We start from the raw sequence: 27,037 nt of genomic DNA, 5'->3' as shown, positions 1-27,037 counted from the left end.
ACCTCTTTGTCCTGGATTGAAAAGTGAAGGAAAACCCCAAATTCTGAGCTGTCATTGGACCAAGGATCAGGGAGGAAATTATCCAGTGCAGACACTTGTTGTAAAGATAATTGTCCAAGAGATGATTTCTCTTCCTTTTAGAGATCACCTGCTCCTGCTTGTTGTGTTTGGGGACAGAGGGTGAAGGAAGATTTTTTTCCCAAAGGGACACAGGCTGCGAGCAAAAACACTGTCAGGGATTTTAACCATTTCCGACTCAAACCAAGAGGTAAAAAAAACCTTTAAAACTCTTGCACTGTCTGTAGTCCCTGTGCTTAACCAGTTCTGGACCAGAAGGATTTGCCCCCTTAATGACCAGGCCGTTTTTTTTTTTTTGGGATTCGGCACTGCGTTACTTTAATGGAAAATTGCGCGGTCGTGCGACGCTGTACCTAAATAAAATTGATGTATTTTCTTTTTCCCACAAAGAACTTTTTTGGGTGGTATTTGATCACCTGTGCAATTTATTTTTTGTTTGTTGAGTTTTTGCGCTATAAACAAAAAAAGAGCGACTATTCTGGAAAAAAAACCCCCAATATTTTTCACATTCTGCTATACAACATTCCCAAAACAAAAATTTTAAAAAATCAAAACTTTTCACCCTTTTTAGGCCAATTTGTATTCTGCTACATATTTTTGGTAAAAATCGCAACAAGTGTGTTTTGATTGGTTTGCGCAAAAGTTATCGCGTCTACAAACTAGGGGAAAGATTTATTAAATTTTTATTTACTAGTAATGGCGGAGATTTTAAGCGGGACTGCAACATTGCGGCGGACATACCGGACCCCTAACTGACATTTTTGACACTTTTAGGGGGACCAGTGACATTACTACAGTAATCAGTGCTAAAAACTTGCACTGTTACTATAATAATGACACTGGAAGGGAAGGGGTTAACACCAGGGGTGATCAAAGGGTTAAGTGTGAGCCTAGGGGGTGCTTTCTAACTGTGTGGGGGGTGGACTTGTGCAATGAGCACAGAGACCTGTGATCCTATATAGAAGGATTACTGGCACTCTGTGATCATTTCAGAGAGAACGGTCAGCTGTGTTTACAATAGCTGATCGTCCTTCTCTCTCAGCAGGGAGACATCGCAGGTGCCCAGCGGGCTGTGGATCGGCATCCCCGCTGCCTAGTGGGGGGGGGGGGGGGAGCGTGCCGTCGGGAGGGCCGCGCTTGGCCCCTAGCACTCTGCGCGCAACTGACGTACAGCTACGTCGGTTTGTGCAGGAGAGCCAACTGCAGCGGGTGGTCGGGAACTGGTTTAAGGGGAACTTTACTAGAGGTTCACTGAATGGAAATTTTGGTGCAGAAATTTTTTTAAATATATATGTTTTTATATAATATTTTGTTCTATTCCACATTTTAATTATCATAAATGTTAAATGAATAAGAATTTGTCAGCCTTTATTGGCACCTTTAGCACAAGAAAAATGTATCCCTTTAAATTCTATGTATGACTTCTGGTCCATTTCCGTTGTGGTGTTTAAAAATCTGGCTTGCTGCTTTTTTGGTCATTTTAAAAAACCGCACCAAAAATGCACCTCCCCATTGAAATGCATTGAAAACACTACAAGAACGCATCGGTAACGCACCCGTGTTCTATTTTTGATGCAGTGTTTGAGTCACATGACCTAGGAAAAACAAACCATAAGTGCAGTGAAATGGCAGCAAAATTGAGTGTGCTCTGTCGTGGTGAAATAGTCTATTTCAGTATATAAGGGGAGTTTACTGCTAAAATCAGTCTGAAATTCAGTGGGTGTAAGAACATGTCTGCTGCTGCTTCGTGTTCTCTCACATTAGGAAAGCTATTGGAACGCATAGTGCCCATGTTGGAACGCATGGCGCATGCGCAGTAAGTTTTCTCCTCCGAACGTCCCTTCCGGTTGCAGAATCTGATGGGTAGCGGTATTCTGATAGAACACCGGCATCCGCTGGAGGACATCGGGCATCCTAGGGACAAGGTAAATTTCACTACAGGGTAATAATGAGTGTGGCTCGGGGCTACCGCATTTGGTACTGAAAATTAACCCCAAGCCATACTCGGGATTACCGCCAGGGAAGTTGTTGGCTGTGTGTTGAGTTATTTTGAGGGGACAGCAAATGTACAAGCTGTACACTCACTACTTTACATTGTAGCAAAGTGTAATTTCTTCAGTGTTGTCACATAAAAAGATAGAATAATATTTTGGGAGATACTGTGTGTGTAATAAAATCACAAAAGTGAGTACACCCCTCACATTTTTGGAAATATTTTATTATGGAAGTGGGTATCTGTCAATACTAGGTACCCTCTCCTCCCTCCCCCCCCAAAAAAAAAATAATAATTATATATATATACACATACACACACACACACACACACACACACACACACACACAGTATCCCACAAGTGAGTACACCCCTTACATTTTTGTAAATATTTTATTACATCTTTTCATGTGACAACACTGAAGAAATGACACTTTGCTACAATGTAAAGTAGTGAGTGTACAGCTTGTATAACAGTGTAAATTTGCTGTCCCCTCAAAATAACTCACACAGCCATTTAATGTCTAAACCGCTGGCAACAAAAGTGAGTACACCCCTAAGTGAAAATGTCCAAATTGGGCCCAAAGTGTCAATATTTTGTGTGGCCACCATTATTTTCCAGCACTGCCTTAACCCTCTTGGGCATGGAGTTCACCAGAGCTTCACAGGTTACCACTGGAGTTCTCTTTCACTCCGCCATGACGACATCACGGAGCTGGTGGATGTTAGAGACCTTGCGCTCCTCCACCTTCCATTTGAGAATGCCCCACAGATGCTCAATACGGTTTATGTCTGGAGACATGATTGGCCAGTCCATCACCTTTACCCTCAGCTTCTTTAGCAAGGCAGTAGACCTGTTTGTGTGCATACAGAGGAATCTAATATTCATGCTGCAATCAGTGTTCGTCCCTATAATAAATTCTTAGCAGAATTTTGACAGTTTTATAATTGTTTCTGAAGTATTTGCTTGTAAACTATCCTGTAGGAATTGGTACATTCTGTAATGTGTGAGGCCACACATTGGTCTTATTGCAAAAAGACCCTTTCACCAGACCACTCATTCCAACAAAAATCTTCCCATAACAGATCTTCATTTAATGTATTTTATACATCTTATTTATCCAAATAAAGCTTCCCTTATCATGTTGGCATGTAAAAGAGAGCTGTTGGGTGCCACTATCTTGGATGTGTTGGCAGCCCTCAGCAGGTTACTATATGTAGGAAGGTGAGGAGAGGGGTGGAGGAGCTGTGCCAGCACAGGCACTAATTACTCACTACCAGAAGAGGAAAGGGCTATGACGTGCTAGGATGAAGGAGGTCTGTACTGGGAATTGACCTTCTGAAGTAGCCAAAGTGTCTTGCAAGTTTAACCACTTATCTAATGGAGCAATTCTTCCAGTTTTTTTGCACGTTAAAATCTGCATTTTATGCTAGAAATTACTGTAAACACCCCCCAGAAAGTTTTATTATTTCTGAAAGCAGAGACCCCAGGGAAAAAAACGGTGGCAGTTGCAATTTTTTATGTTGCAAAATATTTGTGCAGTTGATATTATTATGCATTATTGATTAAGGGATATTTTCAGGGAAAAAATGCACGAAAATTAATTTTGATGCATACAAACGCCACTATATTTATATTATATACATTTTTTTTTATTATTATTTTTTTTTTTCTAATAAAGCATAAAAAATGGGTTTGCATCAAGTAATAGGATATATAGATATATCCACAGAATAATGTAGAACTCTTGCTGCCATTGCCGCAACTAATGCAGACTTTGTAGGCCCAGATTGACTGTTGACTTTTAGTATCTTTGGCCATAGACCAGGTTAGGACTCTTCACACCTCTCTGTGGTTAGTTGTGGACCTTTAAGCCCAGATCGGCAACTATCTGAACAGCTTCCTCCATAATCCTGCACCTAGTCCAGAAAGGGTGTCTATAGATTCTCTCATTAAGGCGACATACCTCTGCTACCTCCCTGAAAGGGGGGGGGGGGGGTGCTGCACAGAGAAGGTTGTATAGAATGCATGAAGGTAAAAACCTTAAACCTTTACAACCACTTTAAGGCTCTGTGCACACTAGCTTAAAAAGAATGCTCCTAGCAGCAACTTTTGAGCATTTATTTTCCTGCTTCTAGAAGCAAATGGTGTTATCCGGCGTGTCCAGTCACACTATTTTAGTCTAGAAGCGTTTTTTTGAAGCTTCAGCTTTCAGTAGCAGAAATGTTCTTTTTTTTTTTTTTTTTTTTTTTTTGTGTTTTTGGGAGCAATTTGCCCGCAGAAAAAAAAATACTGAATGCTCCTAACTGCTGCCAAAATCTGGCACAAAATTATATTATGAATGTTTTCAGACATTTTTTTTATAGTGTGCATGGAGTCTTAAAGTGGAGTTCCACCCTAAAATGATACTTCCATCTTCTCGCTCCGGGTCACCTGAAAAACAAATGGATAATCGTATTTTTTTTTTTTTTTTTTTTTTTTTTACTTGCCTCGTGGAGAAGAAAATATACTTGCCTTACTTCCTCCTTCCTCGGCAACGGCCCGTCATCACTTCCTGGCTTTGCAATGATTCCTGGGAGCTAAACGTCATCGCTCCCAGGAATCATTGCGCCTGCACCGGCCCCGACGTCAGTTCCGGGGCGCGTGCTTCATTCCCTTCTAAACAGCTTCTGGGCATGCCCAGAAGCTGTGGAGGGATGACGTGCGCGCACCGGAAGTGACGGCGGGGCCGGTGCAGTGCATCGTGGGACCAAAGAAGACGACCCAGAGGAGGATCGCGCTGGCTTCAAGCTGCCCACACCTGAGATGGCAGCGCTGGACAATACTTTTTCAAGGTAAGTATTTGTCCTAACAGGTAAGTGCAACCCGGGACAGATCAGAGGCTAGCCATTGTGGAATGTACTAGCCCTGACTGTCCCGGGGGTATTTTTATTAAAAAAAAAAAGTATTCCAGGGTGGAACTCCGCTTTAAGCTGTTCTTCATGATAAGCAAATATTGTAAATCAGGGCTTGACAAATTTGCCTGAAATCTAGGAGCCAGCTAAAAAAGTTAGGAGCTAGTTTTTTTTTTTTTTTAACAACCAAGCTTTATTTCCAAAAAAATAACATACTACATTTATACATAATGATGACTAGAACCCCACTCTCCTCTATAGGGCAATCGGATGGAAACAGACTGTCTGTCTGTTTCCATCCGATGCCATCTGATCCGATCCACAGGATGGATAGAAAAAAAGAACCACCATCCGTCTGTTTTTGGCGGACAGGATCAGATGGCGTCAGATTACCGCTCCATAGAGGAGACTGAAGGGTCCGATCAGGTCTGCCTGAAAAACTGACAGGCGGACATGATCAGACAGCCCGTGTGAAAGGGGCCTTCGGCTGTGTGGCTGTGGCATGGCGATGAGGAAAAATATATATATATATATATATATTTTTTTTTTTTTAATAATAATTGAAAAAAATAATTTTTTTTTAATAATTTAAAAAATAAATAATAATAATAACCACACTCCTGCAAAAACGTCCGTCTCATCTCCTCTTGGTAAGGAGATTGGCAGGCATTGAGGACAGGCAGTGGAAACAGAGCCATTAGTGACTGCTTGTCAAACTCCTGGCCACCACAAGAGGGTGCCAGTTCCCCGTTCTCTCACTGAAGAAGGCCGAAAAGCCGCGGCCTCAATTATCGAATGGCGCGGTAGTCTGTGCACTCGAGGAGGGGGTGGGGGGCGCAAAAGGGACAGGACACCTCCTTCAGTGCACCCCAGGCGCCAGGTCGCTAATTCTAGTCGCCAATGCTACCTGGCGCCCGGGGTTTGTCGAGCCCTGTTGTAAATACATGTTAGTCTTACTTGAATCTTGGTGTACTTGGTGTATTTCTTCCAGATCTGTGCAGTATTCCAGCATAAAACATTGCCTCTGTGTAGGAGCTTCCTATAATAAAGACCCGTCATTGCGGCTCTCTCTTGTGCAGAGTGACTGGTCTTGTCTCCTCCCACTCCTGTAGTTTTCTACAGGGAGCCTGTAGTGGGTGGGGCCTGCTGGGTCCCTCCCACAGCTCTGCTCTCTGTACAGGTTATGTACAGCACAGTGGTGATGTCCCATCTATTAGTAAGGTAATATCTGGGTTTGCAAAAGTATCTGGTACACCCAAAGTGTATTTATGTACTTTTGTGGTTATTGAGGAATACATATAAAAGTTTTTGTGCCTAAAGTTCCGCTTTAAACAATATTTGATTATCTAGAACAGGGGTGGGGAACCTTTTTTTCTCCCAAGGGCCATTTGGGTATTTATAAAATCATTCGGGGGCCGTACAAAATTATCAACTTAAAAATGTGCCTGTTATATTTGGTCAAAAATTTAATTAACTCACCCCTAATGTGATGGCTGCAACCGCTTCTCTTTGGTGCGGTGTGTGATGTTAGCTGGTATTAGCTACTCTCAACTGGTTTTCCAGGTTTGCGTTGGTCAGTCTGGAGCGGAGTCGACTTTGTGGTGGTAAGTTTTGAAAAGAACTGCTGGCGGGTAATGCAGGTGGGTAAAGCTGGCTGGTACTGCTGTGGGTACTGCTAGCTTGTACTGTGTTGTGGGTACTGCTGGCTGGTACTGCTGGCTCAGGCTGGTACTGCTATGGGTATTGCTGATTCAGGTTGGTACTGTGCTGTAGGTACTGCTGGCTCAGGCTGGTACTGTGCTGTGGGTACTGCTGACTGGTACTGCTGGCTAGTACTGCTGGCTCAGGCTGGTACTGCTGAGGGTACTGCTGGCTGGTATTGCTGAGGGTACTGCTGGCTGGTACTGTGCTGTAGGTACTGCTGACTCTGGCTGGTACTGCTGTGCTACTGCTGGTTCTGCTGTGGGTACTGCTGGCTCTGGCTTATACTGCTGTGGGTACTGCTGGCTCTGGCTTATACTGCTGTGGGTACTGCTGGCTCTGGCTTATACTGCTGTGGGTACTGCTGGCTCTGGCTGGTACTGCTGTGTGTGCTGCTGGCGGGAAATGCTGGCTAGCAGCGGCGCCGCGCTGGAGGAAGAGGCGATGTTTCCTGTATTGGTCACAGGCGGAGTGCATTTGATATCACTCCGCCTGTGACTCACTCAGACTGTCAGAACGGAGCTGGAACTATACAGGAAGCATTGGCTCCATTCTGACAGATCAGCTGCATGGGGGGCCGGACCAAATGACTTCGAGGGCCGCATATGGCCCCCGGGACGTAGGTACTCCTCCCCTGATCTAGAAGTTCATCTTTAAGGTGAAGCTGCTAATGTACATTGCAGCACACCACCAAATTCCTGTCTAGTAGCCCCACTGATGGATGGCCTAGCAGTCTTCACTGCCCCTCTGCAGCTGGAAGTGGAAATCTACACCAAATTGTGAAGAATCTAAAAGCCGCACCATTTAGGGTTTATTCTGATGAGCAGTAATCCGCTTTGGAGATGCAACTCTCTGCTTTAGCAGTTGGATGGTCTTCACTGCATGAGTGGCAGGCTCCATTCATTTTTATGGATTGTTGGATGAAGGGAGCTATAATTTAAAAGTGGAGCTCCACCCAAAAGGGAAGCTCTGCTTGTTTGCCTCACCCCCCACTGCCACATTTGGCACCTTTCGGGGGGAGCGGGTATCTGGTTTTGACAGGTACCCGCTCCCACTTCCTGCTCAGTTCTCTGCGGCCCCCCTCCCCATTCCCCCGTCACCAGGCAATTCGCAAAGTGCAGCGTGCTTCGTGCATGCGCAATGGGGAACCGCCTGTGAAGCCGCTAAGCTTCACTGCTAGTTTCCCTTAGCCGAGATGTCGGCGGCAGCACCTGAGAGTCAATTTAAAAAATCGTCTCGGGTAAAAACACGGCTGAATTTGTGGACAGGTAAGTGTTCTAATATTAAAAGTCAGTAGCTACATATTTGTAGCTATTGGCTTATTATTCTTTCTGAAGGTGCCTGGAGCTCCTCCTTTAAGCACAATGTTGATAAGTGCTGGCATATGCGTTGGCAGTTAGAAAATGCACACAAATAGGTGGCAGCCAGTGTCCATCATGCACTCCATCCCGCTGGGTTTATATGGCAGCTGCACTTATCCATAGAGATGAATGGAGCCTGTTATTCATGCAGCAAGGCTTATATAGTTGCTCAGGAAGCAAAGTGTGATCATTGAAGCTGCAGATTGCTGTTCATCTGAACAAAAACTTGACAGACATTTCTTTCTATCCAGTGCAGCTGAATCTAAGAGGAACCCTGTCTTCAATGGCCTCTTTTAGAAAAAGTTAGTTACTAGGCTTTCTTGCTCATCCTGTTGGCGTTAACTCGACTACAGGCTCAGCCTCCATGGCAGCCAGTCACCCCCTCCCTACCTGGCGTATGTTGTGCAGTTTCTCTTTTATATCCTTTCAGAAATCTTCAGGTCACATGACAGACTGGTTCCTCTTCAGTTTTCTCATTGATGATGGGCAGTCCACTATGATACACAGGGCCAGGGCTGGCCCAAGACACTGTGCTGCCTGGGTCCAAGATAAAAATGCTGCCCCCCCCCCCCCCCCCAAAAAAAAAAATCACGCCTAACAAAAGGTCCCCACATCCATTATAATATTATAATATAGAAATACAACCTTTATAAAATATTATACTGTTATCTTCTTCCATAACTCACCACCGTACTGGTCCACCAAACACCCACTGTCTGTCCTCCGTCCTCCTGTCACTCTTATGTCTACAGTGCCCACCGCCCTAGAAGATCCATCCTCTTATGTCTACAGTGCCCACCGCCCTAGAAGATCCTTCCTCTTATGTCTACAGTGCCCACCGCCCTAGAAGATCCATCCTCTTAGGTCTACAGTGCCCACCGCCCTAGAAGATCCATCCTCTTATGTCTACAGTGCCCACCACCCTAGAAGATCCATCCTCTTATGTCTACAGTGCCCACCGCCCTAGAAGATCCATCCTCTTATGTCTACAGTGCCCACCGCCCTAGAAGATCCATCCTCTTATGTCTACAGTGCCCACTGCCCTAGAAGATCCATCCTCTTATGTCTACAGTGCCCACTGCCCTAGAAGATCCATCCTCTTATCTCTACAGTGCCCACTGCCCTAGAACATCCATCCTGCCCTGCCTGAGATGGAGTGCGCTGATGTCTGAGGTCATTGCACACATAACAGTTCTCCGGAGGAGACACTCTGCCTCCTCATACTCATCAGTTTGTACTACAGGCGGCAGTACGAGATGGGAAAATGCCACCCGTAACTAACTGATGACACACAAAACTGCTATAAAAAAGAAAGAAAAATCTTGGAGTCAATTTGCTGTCCCTCTCAAAGTTCTGCAATGGACCCAGCGGCACCCATGGTAGGGCCGGCCCTGCACAGGGCTGCACGAATATGATGACTTCATCACTGCTCTTTGCATCAATATACTAAAATGAAAGGGCGCCGTGGTGATGTCCCCTCAGGGGTGGGCACATAACGCCCTGCATTTACAGTATTTCACAAATATTCTGGCTTAAATGATGCTGGGTTTCCTCATTTAAGTAATGCAGCAGGGTGTGTAATCTGATCGTTCTGCTTCCGGTCTATTTTTAGCACATCAGTTTTTAAGAGTGATAAATATAGCAGAATCCTTTTAATATGTCAATATTACACAATTAAAAAGACATTTAAAAAAGTTGAATGTTATAAATTACTGTGATGCTATTTACGGCCAGAAAGGCCTTTGAAGCATCCTGGGGGAATGTGCCTAGGTGTAAACTAGTGAGGATTGATCCCCATCCAATGTTTTTACATTTGTCTGGTATCCTGGTTAAGAACTAGGTTTTTATGTTTATTTTTTTTTCTGCATCTTTTAGACCGCATTCACACTGAAGCGGCACGACTTCGGGGGCGACCTGTGAAGTCGCGTGCAGCGTGACTTCGGCACGACTTGCACGGACTTTATAAAATGAATGTCTCTGCAAGTCGCTCCAGGTCGCCCCGAAGTAGTACAGGACCCTTTTTCTAAGTCGGAGCGACTTGTGTCGCTCCTATTAGAACCGTTCCTGTACTACACATGGACCGCGACGGTGCACGACTTGTCAGGCTGACCAAGTCGCCTGACAAGTCGTATTAGTGTGAATGGACTCTTAAGTGTCCATTCACACTAGTCCGACTTGTCAGGCGACTTGGTCAGCCTGACAAGTCACGCACTGTCGCGGTCCATTGACTGGTACAGGAGCTGTTCTAATAGGAGCGACGCAAGTTGCTCCGACTTAGAAAAAGGGTCCTGTACTACTTCGGGGCGACCTGGAGCGACTTGCATAGACATTCATTTTATAAAGTCCGTGCAAGTCGCGCCGAAGTCGCGCTGCACGCGACTTCACAGGTCGCCCCCTAAGTCAGAGTGACGTAGTGTGAACCGAGCCTTAAGGTCTGGCAAGCTCTGTTTTCCTAATTTAGGCCCCTTTCAGACAGGCGGACTGCGCCAGCTTAGCAGGGAATCTGTCTGCTGATCCCTGCTGAGCAAGCGGGTGACAGGTCCGTGTTTGCTCCATTTATGCAGAGCAGACACGGACACAGTCCACTTTCCTCAATGGGCGGTCAGATAGAAACGGATGGATGGGGAATGGATCCCCCAGCTGTCTGTTTTTAGCGGACAGGATCAGATCGGATGTCTGTTCACATCTGCCGCTCCATAGAGGGCAATGAATCGCCTGATTGGGTCCGCTTAAAAAACTGACCGGTGGACCTGATCAGTCTGCCCGCATGAAATGGGCCTTATTTATAGAAGGGAAGGGTAGCCGGTAACACACAACAATTAGATTTAGCATGCACAACTCATAAAATGTAAGCATAATTGCATAATATCTAATTTTAAAAAATGTTTGAAAATATTGCGTTCATTTAACGAAGTGCTTGTTTAAATTGCAGTTCTGGGCACCAACATGGAGACGGAGAGTGAACAGAATTCCACTTCCACCAATGGGAACACTGCCTCTAGCGCCAGCTCCCGCCCACAGATTTCTCAGATGTCCCTGTATGAGCGCCAGGCTGTGCAGGTAAATATCTCATTCTGTACAGAGTTTCACAAAGATGTCATTAAAGTGCTTGACATTCTACTTTTAGGATTATTGCATTGTTCTCTCTAATTCTGAACATTACCCATTTATGATTTTTAAACTTTGAAGTTTTGCAATGGCATGCTGGTAAATGGCATCTACATTATTTGTATACATCGGACACCTTAATAGCAATAAATTCTTCTGTAAGTGCCGTTTCACACTATCTGCACCGCATTGCACTGCAGATCACATGCAATGTCTGTGCGATGCGATTTTAGCCATAAAAAATGTATGGCTGAAATCGCATCACATTCGCACCAAAATGGTGCAGGACCCTTTTTTGGTTTGCATTGGAATTGGATCGCATGGATGTTCACACCTATGCAATCTGATTCCTGCACCATTTTACAGTTCGCACTGCGATCTGCGAACCAATCGGGTTAACTGTACATTGACACCCCCAGCGATTCGCAGATCTCAGTGTGAACCATTGTGCGAATCTGGTGCTATGTGGGAATCGGCACTGATTGGCAGGGCTTCCTGCATTGCACCAGTGTGAACCTGGACTAAATGATGCAGTGTTCTTTGGTACATCAAACATCACTGCATGTGAGGGTTACCTAAAACTACTGAACGTGAAAACATTTTGCAAGAGCAGTCATTTTTTATGTTGTAAGATGATTTTTTCAGGATTTGTGTCGGTTGGGACTTGGGGAACGAGATCAGAGAACAAACATTTTAAGGTTTAAAGTATAACCAAAGGCAAAACTTCTTTTTTTTTTTGCTTTGGATAGGGGGGAGAAGAATAAGAACACTTATCAGTTTTTATTGCTGTCTGTGTCCCCTTGTTAAAGAGATTCACCCTCTCTATTTGTCCTGTTTACCATTATCATTGAATGTAAAAGCAAATCCAAAATTTTAGGTTGTCCTCACAAAAGTAGGAAACTTGTCCTCACAAAAGGGGAAATCTTTCTATGAGGACACTAGTTATGGTGACCTGGAGGTCCCCAAGGAATTCCCTTAATTTGCAGGGATTTCCTCTCACTTCCTGTTTGGATATGGGACAGGAAGTGAGGGGAAATCTCCGCAATGGGACACAGATGGCGGAAAAAAAAAATTGACAGGGGTTTTAACCTTCCTTTATCCAAAATGGGAAAAAAAAAAAGTTTTGCCTATAGTTCTACTTTAACCCTAAGAAACCTGTTTATAAAGAAGGATGGTTTATATTTTACTCTCCTTAATATCCCTTCCACTAGTTTTCCCGATTTACTGTATAATGGGGGAAGCTTCCCACAGTGAACATGTCTCTCTCACAAAATGGTTTTCTGTAAAGAAACTTCACCTGTTCATACAAACTACTGTGCTTTTGCTTCCTCTCCCTGATCAGTGCTGTTATTTGAGGGTTGTTCTGCTTTGTGTGAGAGCAGCAGTCTGACTCCACTTTGTGCCACCAGCACAGGGTTATTTACCTTTTTTATTATTATAAATGCAGCTTGACTGGATTACGGTGGTATATCAAAAGTGTTCTGTTGAGCTTTAAAAATGCATAACCAGATTAATTTTATATCTGCCAGGAGCTAAGCTTTAAACTGGAGTGGTCCATTGTTTTCAAAGAAGGGGATCTAGAGAACTAACCTTACTCATTTTTTGGTTTTCTTGTAATCAATCTCCTTTTTTTTTTTTTTTTTTTTGCCTATTTTTTTTCCCCAGCACACTTTTGCAGAAAAAAATAATTTTTGTGGTTTTAGGCCCTGTTCGCACTTATATTAAAAGCAGTAGTTTGTTGCACCTTTTAACTTTCCTCAAACTTTTAGTAAAGCAGACTGCAATTGATAAAGTGAGCAGCACATAGTGCTTTTCGCAATATCAAAATCTGAAGCATTTGTGTCCTGATGCTGCACTTCAAAAATAAGGCTTTATGTGGAGTTTGGAAGGAGTTGAAGCATCTCAACTCCTTCCATTCAAGTCTATGGTAACGCACCATAAACACGCAGGCATGTGTTTGCATTTGTGATGTGTTAGGTCTTGTTCACAACAGCAAAAAATAAAAAAACGATCCTGTAACACACATCAAACACAAGGGCATACGGGGAGTGTTTTTAATGTGCGCGTTAACTGCCAGTCAAACTCCACAAGCAACTCACATTAACGCTATAGGCACGTTTTTTATGTTTAATCTCTATATTAAGTTTTGCAGATAATGAAGTACAAAAGTCAAATGTCCATGATGGACCAGAAAGGTACAAACGTATCCATAACAGGAAACCAGACATAGAGGGGCATTACAATGAGATCAGTAGAAATCCTAACAATTTGGTCAAATTCTACCAAAAAGAGAGGAAGAACAAAAATCCTCGCAAAAGCTAATCAAATACATGCTAGGTATAGTAATAAAAGTCAAACGAGCAGAAAACAATAGGTTCAAATTTAGAGGCGATATTGTCTACATATATGGATTTCCATTTGGAAAACCAACCTCTGTCCAGGATGCTATAACATAAGGAAAAAAGTATTGAAAACCAAGGAAGAGAAAAAAAAAAGGGGGGGGGTGAAGGGAGGAGGGGACTTGGTCACTGAACATTTGTAAAAAGGCACGTGCCCCTAATGGGTTCCAGAAAGTTTGTGTGCACTCAAATAGTAGTAGCAATAAAAGAGGCAAAATTGTAAGAATAATAAAAATGAGTCCAAACCGTTGACATTAATTAGGCAGTGAGATTCAAATTGGTCCTCGTCTCTGGCAATCATGCTTTCCATATACTCAATATTTTAATATTTTTCATTTCATAAACCCAAGTGGCCAGAGATGGTGGATCAGGCTGCAGCCAACATCTGGCGATCACAGATCGGGCTGCTGTCAGGAAGTGCCTAATCAGACTTTTCTTAATTTGTTTGTAGGATCCCGGCAGCATAGAGAGTATTGTGGGCACATTTTTTTAAGCGTCAGTAGTTTGAGCATGTGTGAACAAGGCCTAATAGTGCAAAGCATAGTGAAAATGAGAAGGCATTATTTTGCATCCCTTTTGTAAATAGGCCTTTAAAACATCTTCCATGGGCAGCATAAAATCAATCTATCACTTTTTTGTTATGGCTTCTCATAGCCTAGGCTGGTAATTTGTGCTGGACAACCAGTCTTATTTTTCTGTGTCCTGTTTGAGTTAAAGCAGAAGTAAACCCTCCTATCCTTTACAGTCAAGGAAGCTAACATCTTGGGCTCTGTTTGATCTGCAGTTGCCATGGTGCTGCAAGTATGTGATCAGTTATGACATTAGCCATTTCACAGTCTAGGTGAGAGCACAAGCAACTGTGACCGTTATCATTCGCGGCATGCCTTGAACGTAACTGTTTTGAGAAACTGTTAAATCGATGGGTTTAATTCTGGTTTAGGCTGTGCAAATACACCCTGCCCTGAAACTCATACCAGCCTTTTCACTACAGGTCATTGGTTTGAATGATAAGTGACAGATTTTCTTAAAACTGATATTGTCATGCCAAAGTCCACAAAATTACAAATCATGATTGATTTCTAATGAAGTTTGATTTTGACAACATAATGCAGGCATATTTGTGTTGTTTTATTTTTTTTGTTTGTGTAGAGATTTTTTATCCAGCACCCTTGTTACAAATTAACCGGATCACATTGCAGCATCCCGCCCTGAGCTCTAATGTCGGTGTAGATAATCTATTGAGTTCAAGGCCTGTATGTGTCATGTAATCTTTGATGTATTACTTTCTCTGCAGGCTCTCCAGGCTTTACACAGACAACCAAATGCAGCCCAGTATTTTCACCAGTTGATGTTGCAACAGCAGCTAAGCAATGCACAGCTGCATAGTCTTGCGGCCGTTCAGCAGGTAAAAAATGGATTAGAATAATTTTTTTTACCTTGTTGCTGATGTCTTAAGTTTAACAAAAATATTAGTTGGCGGTTAGTTTGCAAGTGTATAAAATTCTCTTACAGTAGACTGGTACATGGTTATGTATTATCATCCAACATAAGAGAACATATTCCTTTAGCTGACTTCCTCCTGCAACAATGTTGTCCATAAAGAGAAATATTTTATTTTTTTTACTCTCCGTGAAATCCTTTTCTTGGAGTCTATTGAGGGACGCAGGTCCCATCCCTCAGTGTTTATGATCATGCTCTCTGTACTTTTCTACAAAACTGAGGCATATTGGTAGAAGGAGGGTTTATCCTGAGCTGGCCTATGGTTTGTTTATTTGCCAGTGTCCAGTCCTCCTGTCTGACATAACTTGAAAGTGAAAAGCTTCCTGTGTCCCTCAGTGAACTCCAAGCAAAGGATTTTATGGTGAGCACACAAATCCTATTTTCCTCTCTAAAGCCACTATAACTATAATATGGATCGCATTAATCCAGAATATAATATGTACAGCACTTACCCCTATGTGACTGCAAAATAAATCAACTGATAATATATAAAAAATTTAATTTGTTATGGGGCTATAGAAAGCACAAAAGGTGACATATATAAATTCAGTTCATATTGTAAGTGCAATTAACGAACAAGCATAGCCCATAATATAAAGTGTAATTTTGTACAGTTCTTGGAAACAGTCACATAGTGGAAGAAGACTTTTGAGTGTGGTTTAAAGCCTCATACACACGCACCAATTGTTGGCCGTGAATTTTCGGCCAACGTCCGATCGGCAGATTGTCGGCTTGTTAGTATGATGCTTCCGACAACCGACTGCGACTTTTCGGCCGAACAAAATCTGATGTGCATGCTATAAAATTTTTGTTGGCCGTCACCAGAACGGCCGATTGTTCTTCAGTCAGTACAGATTTCGGCAGACAAAAATGTGATGAGCAAGACTGGGCATGCTCAGAGAAGAAAAAACACACGGAAAGTAAACCAGAACATGACATCACTTCTGCAGTCGGTTGTTGTTGGCTGACAAAATTCGTGTGCAGTCTAGAGCACATTTCAACCAACACAACAACACTGGACAAAAGACGGCCGCTCGGTCGGCCAACAATCGGTGCGTGTGTACGAGGCTTAAGAGTTTTGCTTCAAACATCACTCAGCTCCCAGTCAGTGCTTCATTGTTCACCTTCTTTCTCCCCCGTGATTAAACAAATTCACCAGGTGTTACTGACCTCTTTTAATAAAGCCGGTCTGTTTTTATTATCAATATGTGTGATATGCTTGAGTCCTTTCTGCACATTACTCAGGAGAAGAAACAAAGTGTAACAATATATTAAGTCATAGTCAAAATGACAGTCACTCTCAATAAAAAGTGCTTTCCAATCACTGAGGAAACTCTGGGCTGAGTCATGTAGGAGGCGCTGCAACTCCAGTCTCTCTGCCTGCGCTCTCCCCTTCTAACCCAATGACGTCACAATGCAAAGACCCAGCCGATTCACTTTTCATTAATCCTGTTGTCTTCAGGAGTGGTCTGTGCATTGTGATCTTGTGGCCATTCATTTTCCCGTAGCCTTACTAACCTTCTTGAAAAACTACCTGGTAACACTTAGTGGTCATTTAACTATGTCACCAGAACAATCCACTATCTCCACAAGAGAATCCCTGTACCTAGACACAAACCAGTCTAGCTTGTTGTTGAACATCAACGCAGGAGGTCTTCATTCAGTGTCCACTGCTTGTTACACAGGTCCTGAAAATCCTTTGAGCGTAGGGTCATTACCCCAGGTCCATACACTGCTGGCTGAGAAATTCTGCCTGTCAATTTTCCACACTTTAAATGTGCACAGCGGACAAGTCTGGAACGTGAAGTTTTGCCCATGACAAAATCCAATCTACCTTTCTTGTCGCAACGAGACTCCTGGTTTCTCCCTCTGGTGGTTGATTTATGCCACTGTCCTGACGTCAGACTAAATCTGGATCGCGTTACCCTCCAGCAGGAATGGTCCATTGCTGCAAAGACAGCCAAATTGGCTGAAGCTCTAGGATGTTGCTCAGTAGACAAGCCTGAGATGACCAAAGTCATTATAGGTGGGGCAAAGTCAGACTGAAGATCAAAGTTCCTTGGCTCTGTTTGGGAAGTAGGTGTAGCAGAAAGAAATGCTTCCTCAATGCTGTATGGGCAGTAAAGAGACGCCCTCCAACCAGTGGATGACATCATAACTCTGTCCAACAGCATTAACCCCTTCTGTGGAAATTAGCAGGAAACAGGCAATTATAAATTTGTCCAGCAACCTATGTACTTGAATCTGCCTGATTGGTCCTCACACAGAGTCTTCTGAGGGGCAAGTGCTAATGACTATCAGTGGCTCTGGATAGCACTCTGCGGCAAACTTTTTTTTATCAAAACAGAGTCTGAAAAGAGCACTATGTGGAGCCCAGGGCTCAGGTTAATGTCAAGCTATCCCTTACAGGGTTCTGACGCGGCACACCAACAACCAGGCTGGAGATGGCCACCCTGGATAAGAAAAGTCAAAGGGAGACCAGTTCAGTTCCAGCAGCAGTGCAGAAAAGAATCTTGATTTGAAGAAAAAGCATGTTGATGTGAGAAAAAATAAATGGTGCTAGCTGAAATATGTTGGTCTTTTACACAGCAGAGCTAAAGAAATTAGGTTTATCTTTATGAATATACACATACACAATATATGATAGGCTATCCTAGGCAGACCTACATTTTTTGTTTTTTGCCATTGTCTATTCCTCCAGCAGACAGCAGCATAACCCAAAGTCCATTTTAGCACATAGACTTTTCTTTTTAAGGTCAGCTTGGGTGATATTACATACCTAAAAATACCAAGAGTTCTTATACCTAAAGTGTATGTAAATGATAACAATAAATGTCTCTTAATTGCTTGCTTTGGTCTGTTAAATAAGCCAAATTTCACAATGTGGACACATTTTCTGCATGTTCTGTTCTATACACCTGGTAGGTTGCCACAACTGATTTGTATTTAAAGGTACTTGCTCTAGGGCTGTCATCATCATCCTTCCTGATATGGGAAAAGCACGGGCATATCAGGTGTCTGACCCATTATACGTACATGCTTGTTTTGGGATATTGATTTGGAGAAGGGATAGTAAGGGTGGGGGGCAGTGCTGGAGCACTTTCAGCAGTGGCAGCTCTCATTTCTCTATTAAATACCTGTGTTCACCAACCTCCCCTTAGGTAACATACCAAAAATCAGACCTCAGATGCAGCATGGTAGCCCTACACTGCTGCCTGTACTCCAGTGCGTAGACACAACTTCAGGTCCTATAAAGGTGAATAGGAGAGCCCAACGTCACTTGAGCTCTTTAGCTCTGTAAACAGACTATTTACTATTCTATGAAATAGTAAAATGGTCATAGCTTAGAGAAACCCCAAGACGGAACAGACAGTGTAGTGAGCAATTTGGAGACATGTACAACGGATAAACACTGGGAATCGATGAGTTATACCGTTGGCACTGTCTGTCATTGATGGCCCAATTTGAGTTTATTGCATCGCCCATATCCATCTAATATCTGGTAAGCAGTTGGCATATTTCCACGCTTGGGTGTTGGCTTCTTTTCATCCGCACGGCTCTGATATTGGGAATTGGTCTCCACTACTTCTCATCTCTCTTGGACTGTTGGGACTTATTGTGGACACTCTACATTGTTTAATATTTAGTTACAGTGTTTGGCGCTACTACACCTTTTATATATGCCTGTATGATTTGTAATCTATCATTTAGTTGGCTGCCTTCACATTTATCTTCAGGATCCTCAATATTATTTTAACTTCTTGTTGTCCGAGCGCAGATTCTTTTCCCCTTTTTTATATATTTACTATTCTAAGCAGACAGAGGAAAATGTGAAGGAAGCCTCTAGCTTTAGTTCCTGGATGAATTGAAATTTACACAATATCCATAATATCCATATCCATATCCATATGTAAAATACCAAACAGCTGTATGTTCCCTTTAATAATTTTGTTAAAGGGCAGTTCAGCCTAAACTTACAGATGAACACTGTTGGGCCAAATCACTGTGTCCCCTTACAATTCTCAGGCTGATATTCATTAACATCTGAGTTCTGACTTGCTCCCCTCTAACTGGGCCTTATGACGATATATTTATAGAAAGATATATCTTCTTAAAGCTTTACCAGAACCCAAAATGCTCCAAAAGAGCAGTCTCTTGGGTGCATGCTGTAATGTTTATTTCTAAAATATTGTTTCTCTTTCGTTCATTGACTGACACAGCTCGAGAATCTTAACCATTGGCTTATGCTGCCCCCTTCTGGAGTTGGACACTAGGCAGGATAAAGCTTTACCTTGCCTATGGGGCAGTCCTAGGGGATATACTCCCACACTCTGCTCTAGGCATTCCGTTTTTTTTTTTTTCTGAATAGTCAGGAGTTCCTTGCTGGGATCTCTGGTCCTGGCATTTTTTCCTTTTTTAAATGGAATTTTTTTCCACTTGTAATATTTTATATTCCTGTAAAAACTCTAATCAACTGCTGGACTGGGCGACGGTCTCCCCAGTCCATCCAGCGAGCGTGTGCAGGCCTCAGCTCCACGTTAGGTCAGCCGCGACATAGCCCCACTACACTAGCCTGAGTTGCAGCATGCCTCTTGGCCTGCAGCACCCCTATTCCGATGGTGCGGTGCCCACCCGGCTCCATGGTTGTGGTAGGTAGTGTTTCCCCCTCTCCCTGGTGGTCTTTTGGGGTGGATATGGACCCATCCCTGGGACACTCGGACCCCTGGGTCCCCCCCCCCCCCGACCCTCTAAACGATCACTATGGGTCTTTCAGCCACCCCCCCTCCCTTGGTGCGGTTGTGAGCTGGCTTTTCCACGTGCTCCTGTGGGGGGGTTGGCTGTAGTTGATGTTGACCAGGTTGATGGCTGAGCTGCTGATGTTAACCGGGCTGCTGACCGGGTTTCCCCTGAGGCACAAGGGGGGGTTGAGCAGTGTTCCCTGCCATCCTGGGGGTTGGCTGGGGCAGGGATGTCCTCGGGGTTCCCTGTGGCAGTTGTTGGGCTGGGGGAGTGGATGTTTTACCATTCACGGGTATGTGCCTCGTGCGGCCGGATTTATGCTGCGGCTTTGCGATCTACTTGGCGGAACTTATGTAAGGCGGCGCTTTCGAGGATGGCTGAAGCCACTGCCTCCCGTGTGGGCATCTGCCTTCCCCGCCGCTGCCCTGGATGGTCAAATCTGCTGGGGCTCGCATCCTGGTGGCGGGGTGCCCTCAAAATTTAGGTCACCTCCGCTGGGGGGGGTTGCCTAAGTAGGTCTAGCTGAAGTCCCCAACTCCCCCCCCTTAGGCTGGGCCCCCACAAAACTTTAGGCCGCGGCTTGTGGCCTGCTGGGTCATATGGTCAGCTTAGCACCTCTTTAACCGGGTGGCACTATGGGGGCACTTCCTTTTTAGTGACCATCTTGTTGCCATTTATTGTGTGGGCGGGGGTACCCTGCCTGCGTGTCTGCATCACGGCGGGCGGCCCACATTTAAGGGGGGCTATGTTCTATATAAGATGCCCCCCCCTTGTCTTTTGTGGGGTGTCTCATAGATGGTCCATTTGGCCGGTGTCCTCTTGTGGGATCGCAGTCGGTGGTCTCCCCTGTTATGTTTCAGGGTGAGCTTAGTATGTAGCGATGCTCTGTTAGTGAGGATGATTCCTCTTCTACTGCAGCTGCGCATGAAATGGCGCTGGTGGATGCACTGATTGTATCTGCGCGGGACACTTTAAAAATGGAGAATGCAGCTGCTGCGTCGGAGGCGCCTGTCCTCCCCAAAAACGGCAAAGATATTCCCTTTTCCCGCCTATTTTGACAAAATTGTCGTGAGTCAGTGATCTAAACGCAAAGGGTCGGTGCCCATTTTTATTTATTTATTTATTTTTTTTAGAGTCACAAAGTGGACAGTCCCACCTGTGGTGAATTCTCGGGTTCAAGGCTGAATAAATCCACTTTAATCCAGTGGAGGAGTCTCTGGCTTTTAAAGACCCCTTTTAACAGGAGAGCCGAGACTTTGGTCCGCCACATGTTTCCTGTGGCCGGTTCGGTCCTTAGGCCGGTGTTCACCATAGTATTGGTGTGCCAGTCTTTAATGGAGTGGGCAAAGCTTTTGCGCCAGGATCTGGAGGGGGAACAGCTTCCCCCCTGCCCTTGCGAGGCTGGCAGACCAGTTGGTCCAGGGATTGGAATTGTCTGTGATGCCTCTCTGGATGCAGCTCCCTTCATTTCTAGGCTGTGGTTCTTTGGCGCATGATATGGATGATATCTCAGAGTTGTATAAAGTATTCGAAACCCATACTTGAGTCAAAGTACAAGTGCTCGATCAAAAAACTGACTTGAGTAGAAGTGGAAGTGCTCGATCAAAAAGTGACTTGAGTAGAAGTACTAAAGTATTCAACATTTTTTGTACTTAAGTATTGCAAGTAGTTTTTTTTTAAATTGCTACTCAAGTACTGAAAGTAAAAGTACAAGTACTTTTTTATGTAGTTTATTAAAGAAAGAAGTCAAAAGTTTGAGCATCATATTGTTTTTTTATTATTTCAAATGCAGCTTTTATTGATACATACAGTAGCATTTATTTTCGTTTGCGCTGATAATACACATGTTTTGAGCTTCATGAAACCTGCCATCTACTGTTCTGGCAGTGGTAATTTTTATAATTGTAACGAGTAACTATGCAGCACAAAAAAAAATATATCGGAGTAGAAGTATTGAAATCATTGAAAAAATGTAGTGAAGTAAAAGTGGAAGAAGGAAAAAAACTACTCTAGGAAAGTACAGATACCGCATTTCGGTACTTAAGTACAGTAGTGAAGTAGTTCTACTTAGTTACTATACATCTCTGGATATCATTAAGGGTCTTACAGGGGGGAAGAGTACTCCTCTTCCACAGGCTGCCAGGGACAAGGAGTCTCGTCGCAGACGTGGGCCCTTTTTTTTTTTTTTTTTTTTTTTTTTTTCTCGGCTCATATGCGGCCTTTTCGTCTCTCAGGATCTCAAGACACAGGATCTAAGTCTGTCAGGACCTTCTCCGGAGTTCCAAGAGGACCTGGTCTGGTAAGCCGAGAACAGGTTTTTCCAGACCTGCAGACAAGCTCTCTTCTACCTGAAGGGATGCCCTCACCCATGTCTGAGGTGGGGGGATGTCTTTGTTTCTTTCTGGACCTCCATGGACCTGATTCAAGACAAGAGGGGTCCACAAGCTGATTCAGTCTGGCTACAAGATCGAGTTTCGGTTCTTTTGTTTCAATCTGCGTTTTGTCCTCAGACTGCCTGTGGGTTTCTTTGGGGCGGTGCAAGTCTTTCTACAACAAGGGGTGATTGTTCTGGTTCCAAAATTGGAACGTTTTCAAGGTTTCTAGTCAAATCTGTTTACAGTTCCCAAGAAGGAAGGCCGGTTATGTCCAATCCTGGACCTCAAGACTATGAACCGCTTGTGTGGGTACAGAAGTTTCGAATGGGGTCCACTCGTACATTAGTGGCATTATGTGTCGATCATCAGCGTTTCCTCCATTTGCCGTGAATGAGAAGCATGCTCAATTCATGTCGTTACCCTTTGGTCTCGCTTCAGCTCCTCCGGTGCTGACAAAGTGTTGGCTCCGGTGCTAGCATTGTTGCGACAGCAGGGGATTGCAGTGCTGGGGTACCTAGACTATCTTCTGCGAGCAGAGTCTCCGACTGCTCTACAGGACAACCTGGACATCACTGTGCGAACTCTACAGGAGTTCAGTTGGACTTTAAACTTCCAGAAGTCTGCTCTGGCTCCATCCACCAAGACTATCTGGGTCTGACTCAGCCTCAGCCAGGGTGTTTTCTTCGGCTGGACAAGCGCCAGAAGTGGCAAGATGCTATTCAACTCCTGTTGCCCAGCAGTTGGTTGTCTCTCAGCAATTGCATGCGGGTGCTGGGCCTGATGGTATCTACCTTTTTTAGAAGCAGTTTCATTTGCGCAGTTCCACACTAGACCTCTGCAGAGAGAGATTCTTGCCAGGTGGGACAAGAATCCGCAGTCTCTAGACAATCCGATCCAGCTGAGTCGGGGTACGAGAGGGTCCCTGATCTGTTGGCTTCGCTCTCCGGCTCTTCGACAGGGCAAATCCTTCCTTCCCCTGTACTGGACGGTGGTCACCACAAATGCCAGCCTGTCCGGGTGGGGAGGTGTTTTGGGTACGGATTGTGCTCAGGGGGTCTGGACTGGGGGAGTCCAGACTACCAATCCACATACTGGAACTTTGGGCGATCAGACTTTGTCTGGTCCATTGGACTGTTCGTCTTCAGGGGTGTCCGGTACGGAATCAATCGGACAGTGCCAAGGCCGTGGCATATGTCAATCACCAAGGGGCACAAAAAGTGTCCTTGTGGCTCGAAGTAGCCAGAATTCTAATATGGGCAGAACATTTTGTTCCAGCGCTCTCTGACCCTCATGTTCCAAAGGTAGAAAATTGACAGGCTGATTACCTCAGTTGACAGGCCTTGGCCACGGGGAGTGGTCTCTTTATGCGAAGGTGTTTCACCAGCTGTGTCTCCGGTGGGGAACTCCCAAGGTGGATCTGTTGGAGGTGGCTCTGTTGGCCTCTCGTCTCAACAGGGAGGTGCAAAGATTTGTGGCAAGGTGTTGGATCCTCTAGCCGACGCAATACCATCTGATTATATGCCTTTTCCCCTCTCAAACTTCTGCTAAGACTTCTACGAAGAATCGAGGCAGAAGGGATTCCAGTCATTTTGGTGGCCCCCAGACTGGCCTCGCCGTTCTTGATACGCCGACCTGGTACGGCTGGTTGCCAATGTCCCTTGGGGACTCCCTTTCAGGGAAGACCTGTTGGCCCAAGGGCCGGTCTTCCATCCTGCTTTACAGTCGCTGGCTTTAACGGCTTGGCTGTTGAAAGCCAGGTGCTGAAGGATAGGGGGTTGTCGGACTCGGTGATTCCCACGCTGTTAAAAGCTAGGAAATCTACCTCTAGGAAGATTTACCATCGCATTTAGAAAGCATGCATTGCTTGGTGTGAGTCTCTGGGAGTTTCTCCCCATTCTTTTTAGGTGACTCGCATTTTGGTGTTCCTCCAAAGAGGTGTGGAACAGCACCTGTCCCTGGGTACCATCAAGGGCCAGGTTTCAGCCTTGGCGATTTTCTTTTCCCGTTCTTTGGCTATGCATTCCTTGGTTCACACCTTTGTTCAGGGGGTTTGCCACTTGGCTCCCCCTGTGCAGTCTCTGTTGCCTCAGTGGGAGCTCAATTTGGTACTGTCGGTTCTTCACAAACCGCCTTTTGGAAATAATCGCAAGATTCCTCTGCTCACTTTGTCCCAGAAGGTAGCCTTTTTGATGGCAATTACTTATGCACACAGGGTGTCCGAGCTGGCAGCCTTGTCTTGTGGTTCACAGAGATAAAGTGGTGCTTCACCCTTGTCAGTCGTTCCTTCCTAAGGTCAGCTCTGGCTTCCATCTGAATGAAGAGGTGCCCTGAGTCCTAAGCATCCTAAGGAGCTTGCCTTGCATTCTCTGGATGTGGTTCGGGAGATCAGGGTGTACCTGGCGGCAACCGAGTCGTTAGGAAATTGGACTCCCTTTTTGTCCTTGCGGATGGGTTGGCCACGTCTGCCGCATTCATTTCCAGACAGATCAGCCAGAAGGTAGTGCAGGCTGATTCGATCAAGGGTCAGGTTCCTCCTTTCTCTGTTAAGGCGCATTCTACGTGGGCGCTTGGTGCTTTCTGGTCCTTCCGCCATCAGGCGTCAGTGATGCAGGTTGCAAGGCGGCCATCTGGTCGTTTGTGCACACTTTCACAAAATTCTACAAGTAGATGTGTGATGTGTTGGCATCTGCGGATACTGCTTTTGGCCGCAAGGTTTTGCAGGCTGCTGTTTGAGAGGACTTGGTCCTCTTTGAGGGTGTATTGTGTGTGTTTGTTTTTTTGTTTTTTTTTTTGAGCTCCAGTTGTTCCTGGTTGAGCTCCATGTTGCACGGTTGGCTAGTTTTAGCCTTTGGGAGTTTTTTCTGCTGTTTTTCCCACCCCTCATTTTGGGAGGTGCCAATGGTCAAGAAGATTTTGGAGCTGTGCCCGTCCATGAACAAAAGATAAAATTGGATTTTGTCTTATCGTAAAATCTTTTTCTCTGATGTTCATTAATTGACACAGCACCCACCCCTCTATTTAATCTATAGCAGGAAATGGGAGTATACCCCCTGGGACTGCCCCATAGGCGTGGTAAAAGCTTTTTCCGCCTAGTGTCCTACTCCTGTAGGGGGCAGCATAACCCAAAGATCAAGAAGATTCTGGAGCTGTGTCAATGAACATCCGAGAAAAGGATTTTACGATAAGACAATAATAATTTTTAATGGGTCCTTAAAAAGTTACTTTACCCCCCCCCCCCCATTTTTTTTTCTCTCCCGTGTCGCCGGGTTTCCCTATGGCATCATCGGGTAGCGTCCCCCAGCTCCTCCAGATTTTGAAGCAGCCTCCCGGTGCTGTGCCACTAGGGCGGCCACCTCCTCAATTAGTGAATGGGATGTTGTGCAGGGCTTTGGGATATGTGATACAGTATACATATACCAGGATGCATTGGGTGAACTGTCATTCACCTTGGTGAATGGAGGATGGGGGGTTGGATGAAACTTAGGCTCCGTTCACATGTCAGCGTATGATCGCGGGCAGAACTGCCGCGGTTCCGCCCACGATCCGGAGATTTATTGCAAATCGCGGGACGCCTAGCGTTGCCCGTTGATTTGCAATAGCCCCCCAAACGCAGAGCGATGTTGCCGCGATTTACGCCCGCCGAATCGCGGCAACATCGCGCCAACAAAATCGCGGGACGCAATACGCTCCAAAAAAGTACAAGAGCTTCTTTGGAGCGTATTGCGTCCCGCGATTTTGTTTGCGCGATGTTGCCGCGATTCGGCGGGCGTAAATCGCGGCAACATCGCTCGGCGTTTGGGGGGCTATTGCAAATCAACGGGCAACGCTAGGCGTCCCGCGATTTGCAATAAATCTCCGGATCGCGGGCGGAACCACGCCGGTTCTGCCCGCGATCATACGCTGACATGTGAAGGGAGCCTTAATGTGGAAAAAAAAAAGCAAGTAAACAAACAAACAAATTACATTTGTGCAGCAAAGATGGGCAGGATGAAGAGAAACCATGTCAATTGAAATGGTGAAGATCACCAAATTGAACCTAAACATTGGGGTTATGTGAAATACACCTATGGGACCCTGTGCTGCTGATTATGAAACTATGATCTAGGTGTACAGTTGTGCTCAAACGTTTGCATACCCTGGCAGAACTCGTGAAATTTTGTCATTAATTGAAAATATTACTGATCATGCCAAAAAAATGTATTTTATTTAAGGATAGTAATCCTATGAAGCCATTTATTATCACATAGTTGTTTTGGCACCTTATTAAATCCTAATAACAGAACTCACCCAGATGGCCCTGATCAAAAGGTTCCATCCTCTGGAATGTTTGGTCTTGGTACATACACACAAGGTGAGACATTCAGGTTAAAATGGCAACTAAAGGTTATTTTCCCACGTGTGGCTTTTAAAATTGCAATTAGTGTCTGTGTATAAATAATCAATGAGTTTGTTAGCCTCCATAGTGCATCCTTACGAGAGCTATGGGAAGCAGAAAAGAACTGTCAAAATACCTGCATAACAACGTAATTGAACATTATAAATACGAAAAAGGACATAAAAAGATATCCAAAGCCTTGAATATGCCACTGCCACTCAGTATCGCTTATTTAGTAGTGGAAAATTCAGAGATCTCTTGATACCAAGCCAAGAAAGATTGCAGCCACACCTGCCAGAAGAATTGTCCTGGGTACAAAGAAAAACCCACAAGTAACCGCAGAAGAAATACAGGCTGCTCTGGAAGAAGATGGTGTGATTGTTTCAAGGAGCACAATATGACGATACTTAAACAAAAATGAGCTGTAAGGCTGAGTTGCCGGAAAGAAGCTTTTACTGCCCCAATGCCACAAAAAAGCCCGGTTAAGATATGCCCGGCACCATCTTGACACG

The 27,037-nt window shown here is 44.6% G+C and overlaps 1 protein-coding gene across 8 annotated transcripts in view; it reads left to right on the top strand.

Moving 5' to 3' along the window:
- The window catches only part of PHC1 (polyhomeotic homolog 1), an 89,910-nt gene that overhangs the window by 10,544 nt on the left and 52,329 nt on the right, over nt 1–27,037 (top strand). For all 8 annotated transcript variants that reach the window (XM_082268238.1, XM_082268234.1, XM_082268237.1 and 5 more), the window contains exons 2-3: nt 10,961–11,088; nt 14,830–14,940. In XM_082268238.1, the coding sequence (XP_082124364.1) occupies nt 10,975–11,088; nt 14,830–14,940 (225 nt within the window). In that variant the 5' untranslated portion in view covers nt 10,961–10,974. The remainder of the gene's footprint in view (nt 1–10,960; nt 11,089–14,829; nt 14,941–27,037) is intronic.

Source organism: Pelophylax lessonae (genome assembly GCF_965119305.1).
Source record: "Pelophylax lessonae genome assembly, chromosome: 9".
NCBI lineage: Eukaryota > Metazoa > Chordata > Amphibia > Anura > Ranidae > Pelophylax > Pelophylax lessonae.
Note: the sequence above shows the minus strand (reverse complement) of the source record. Positions and strands in the feature narration are given on the sequence as shown.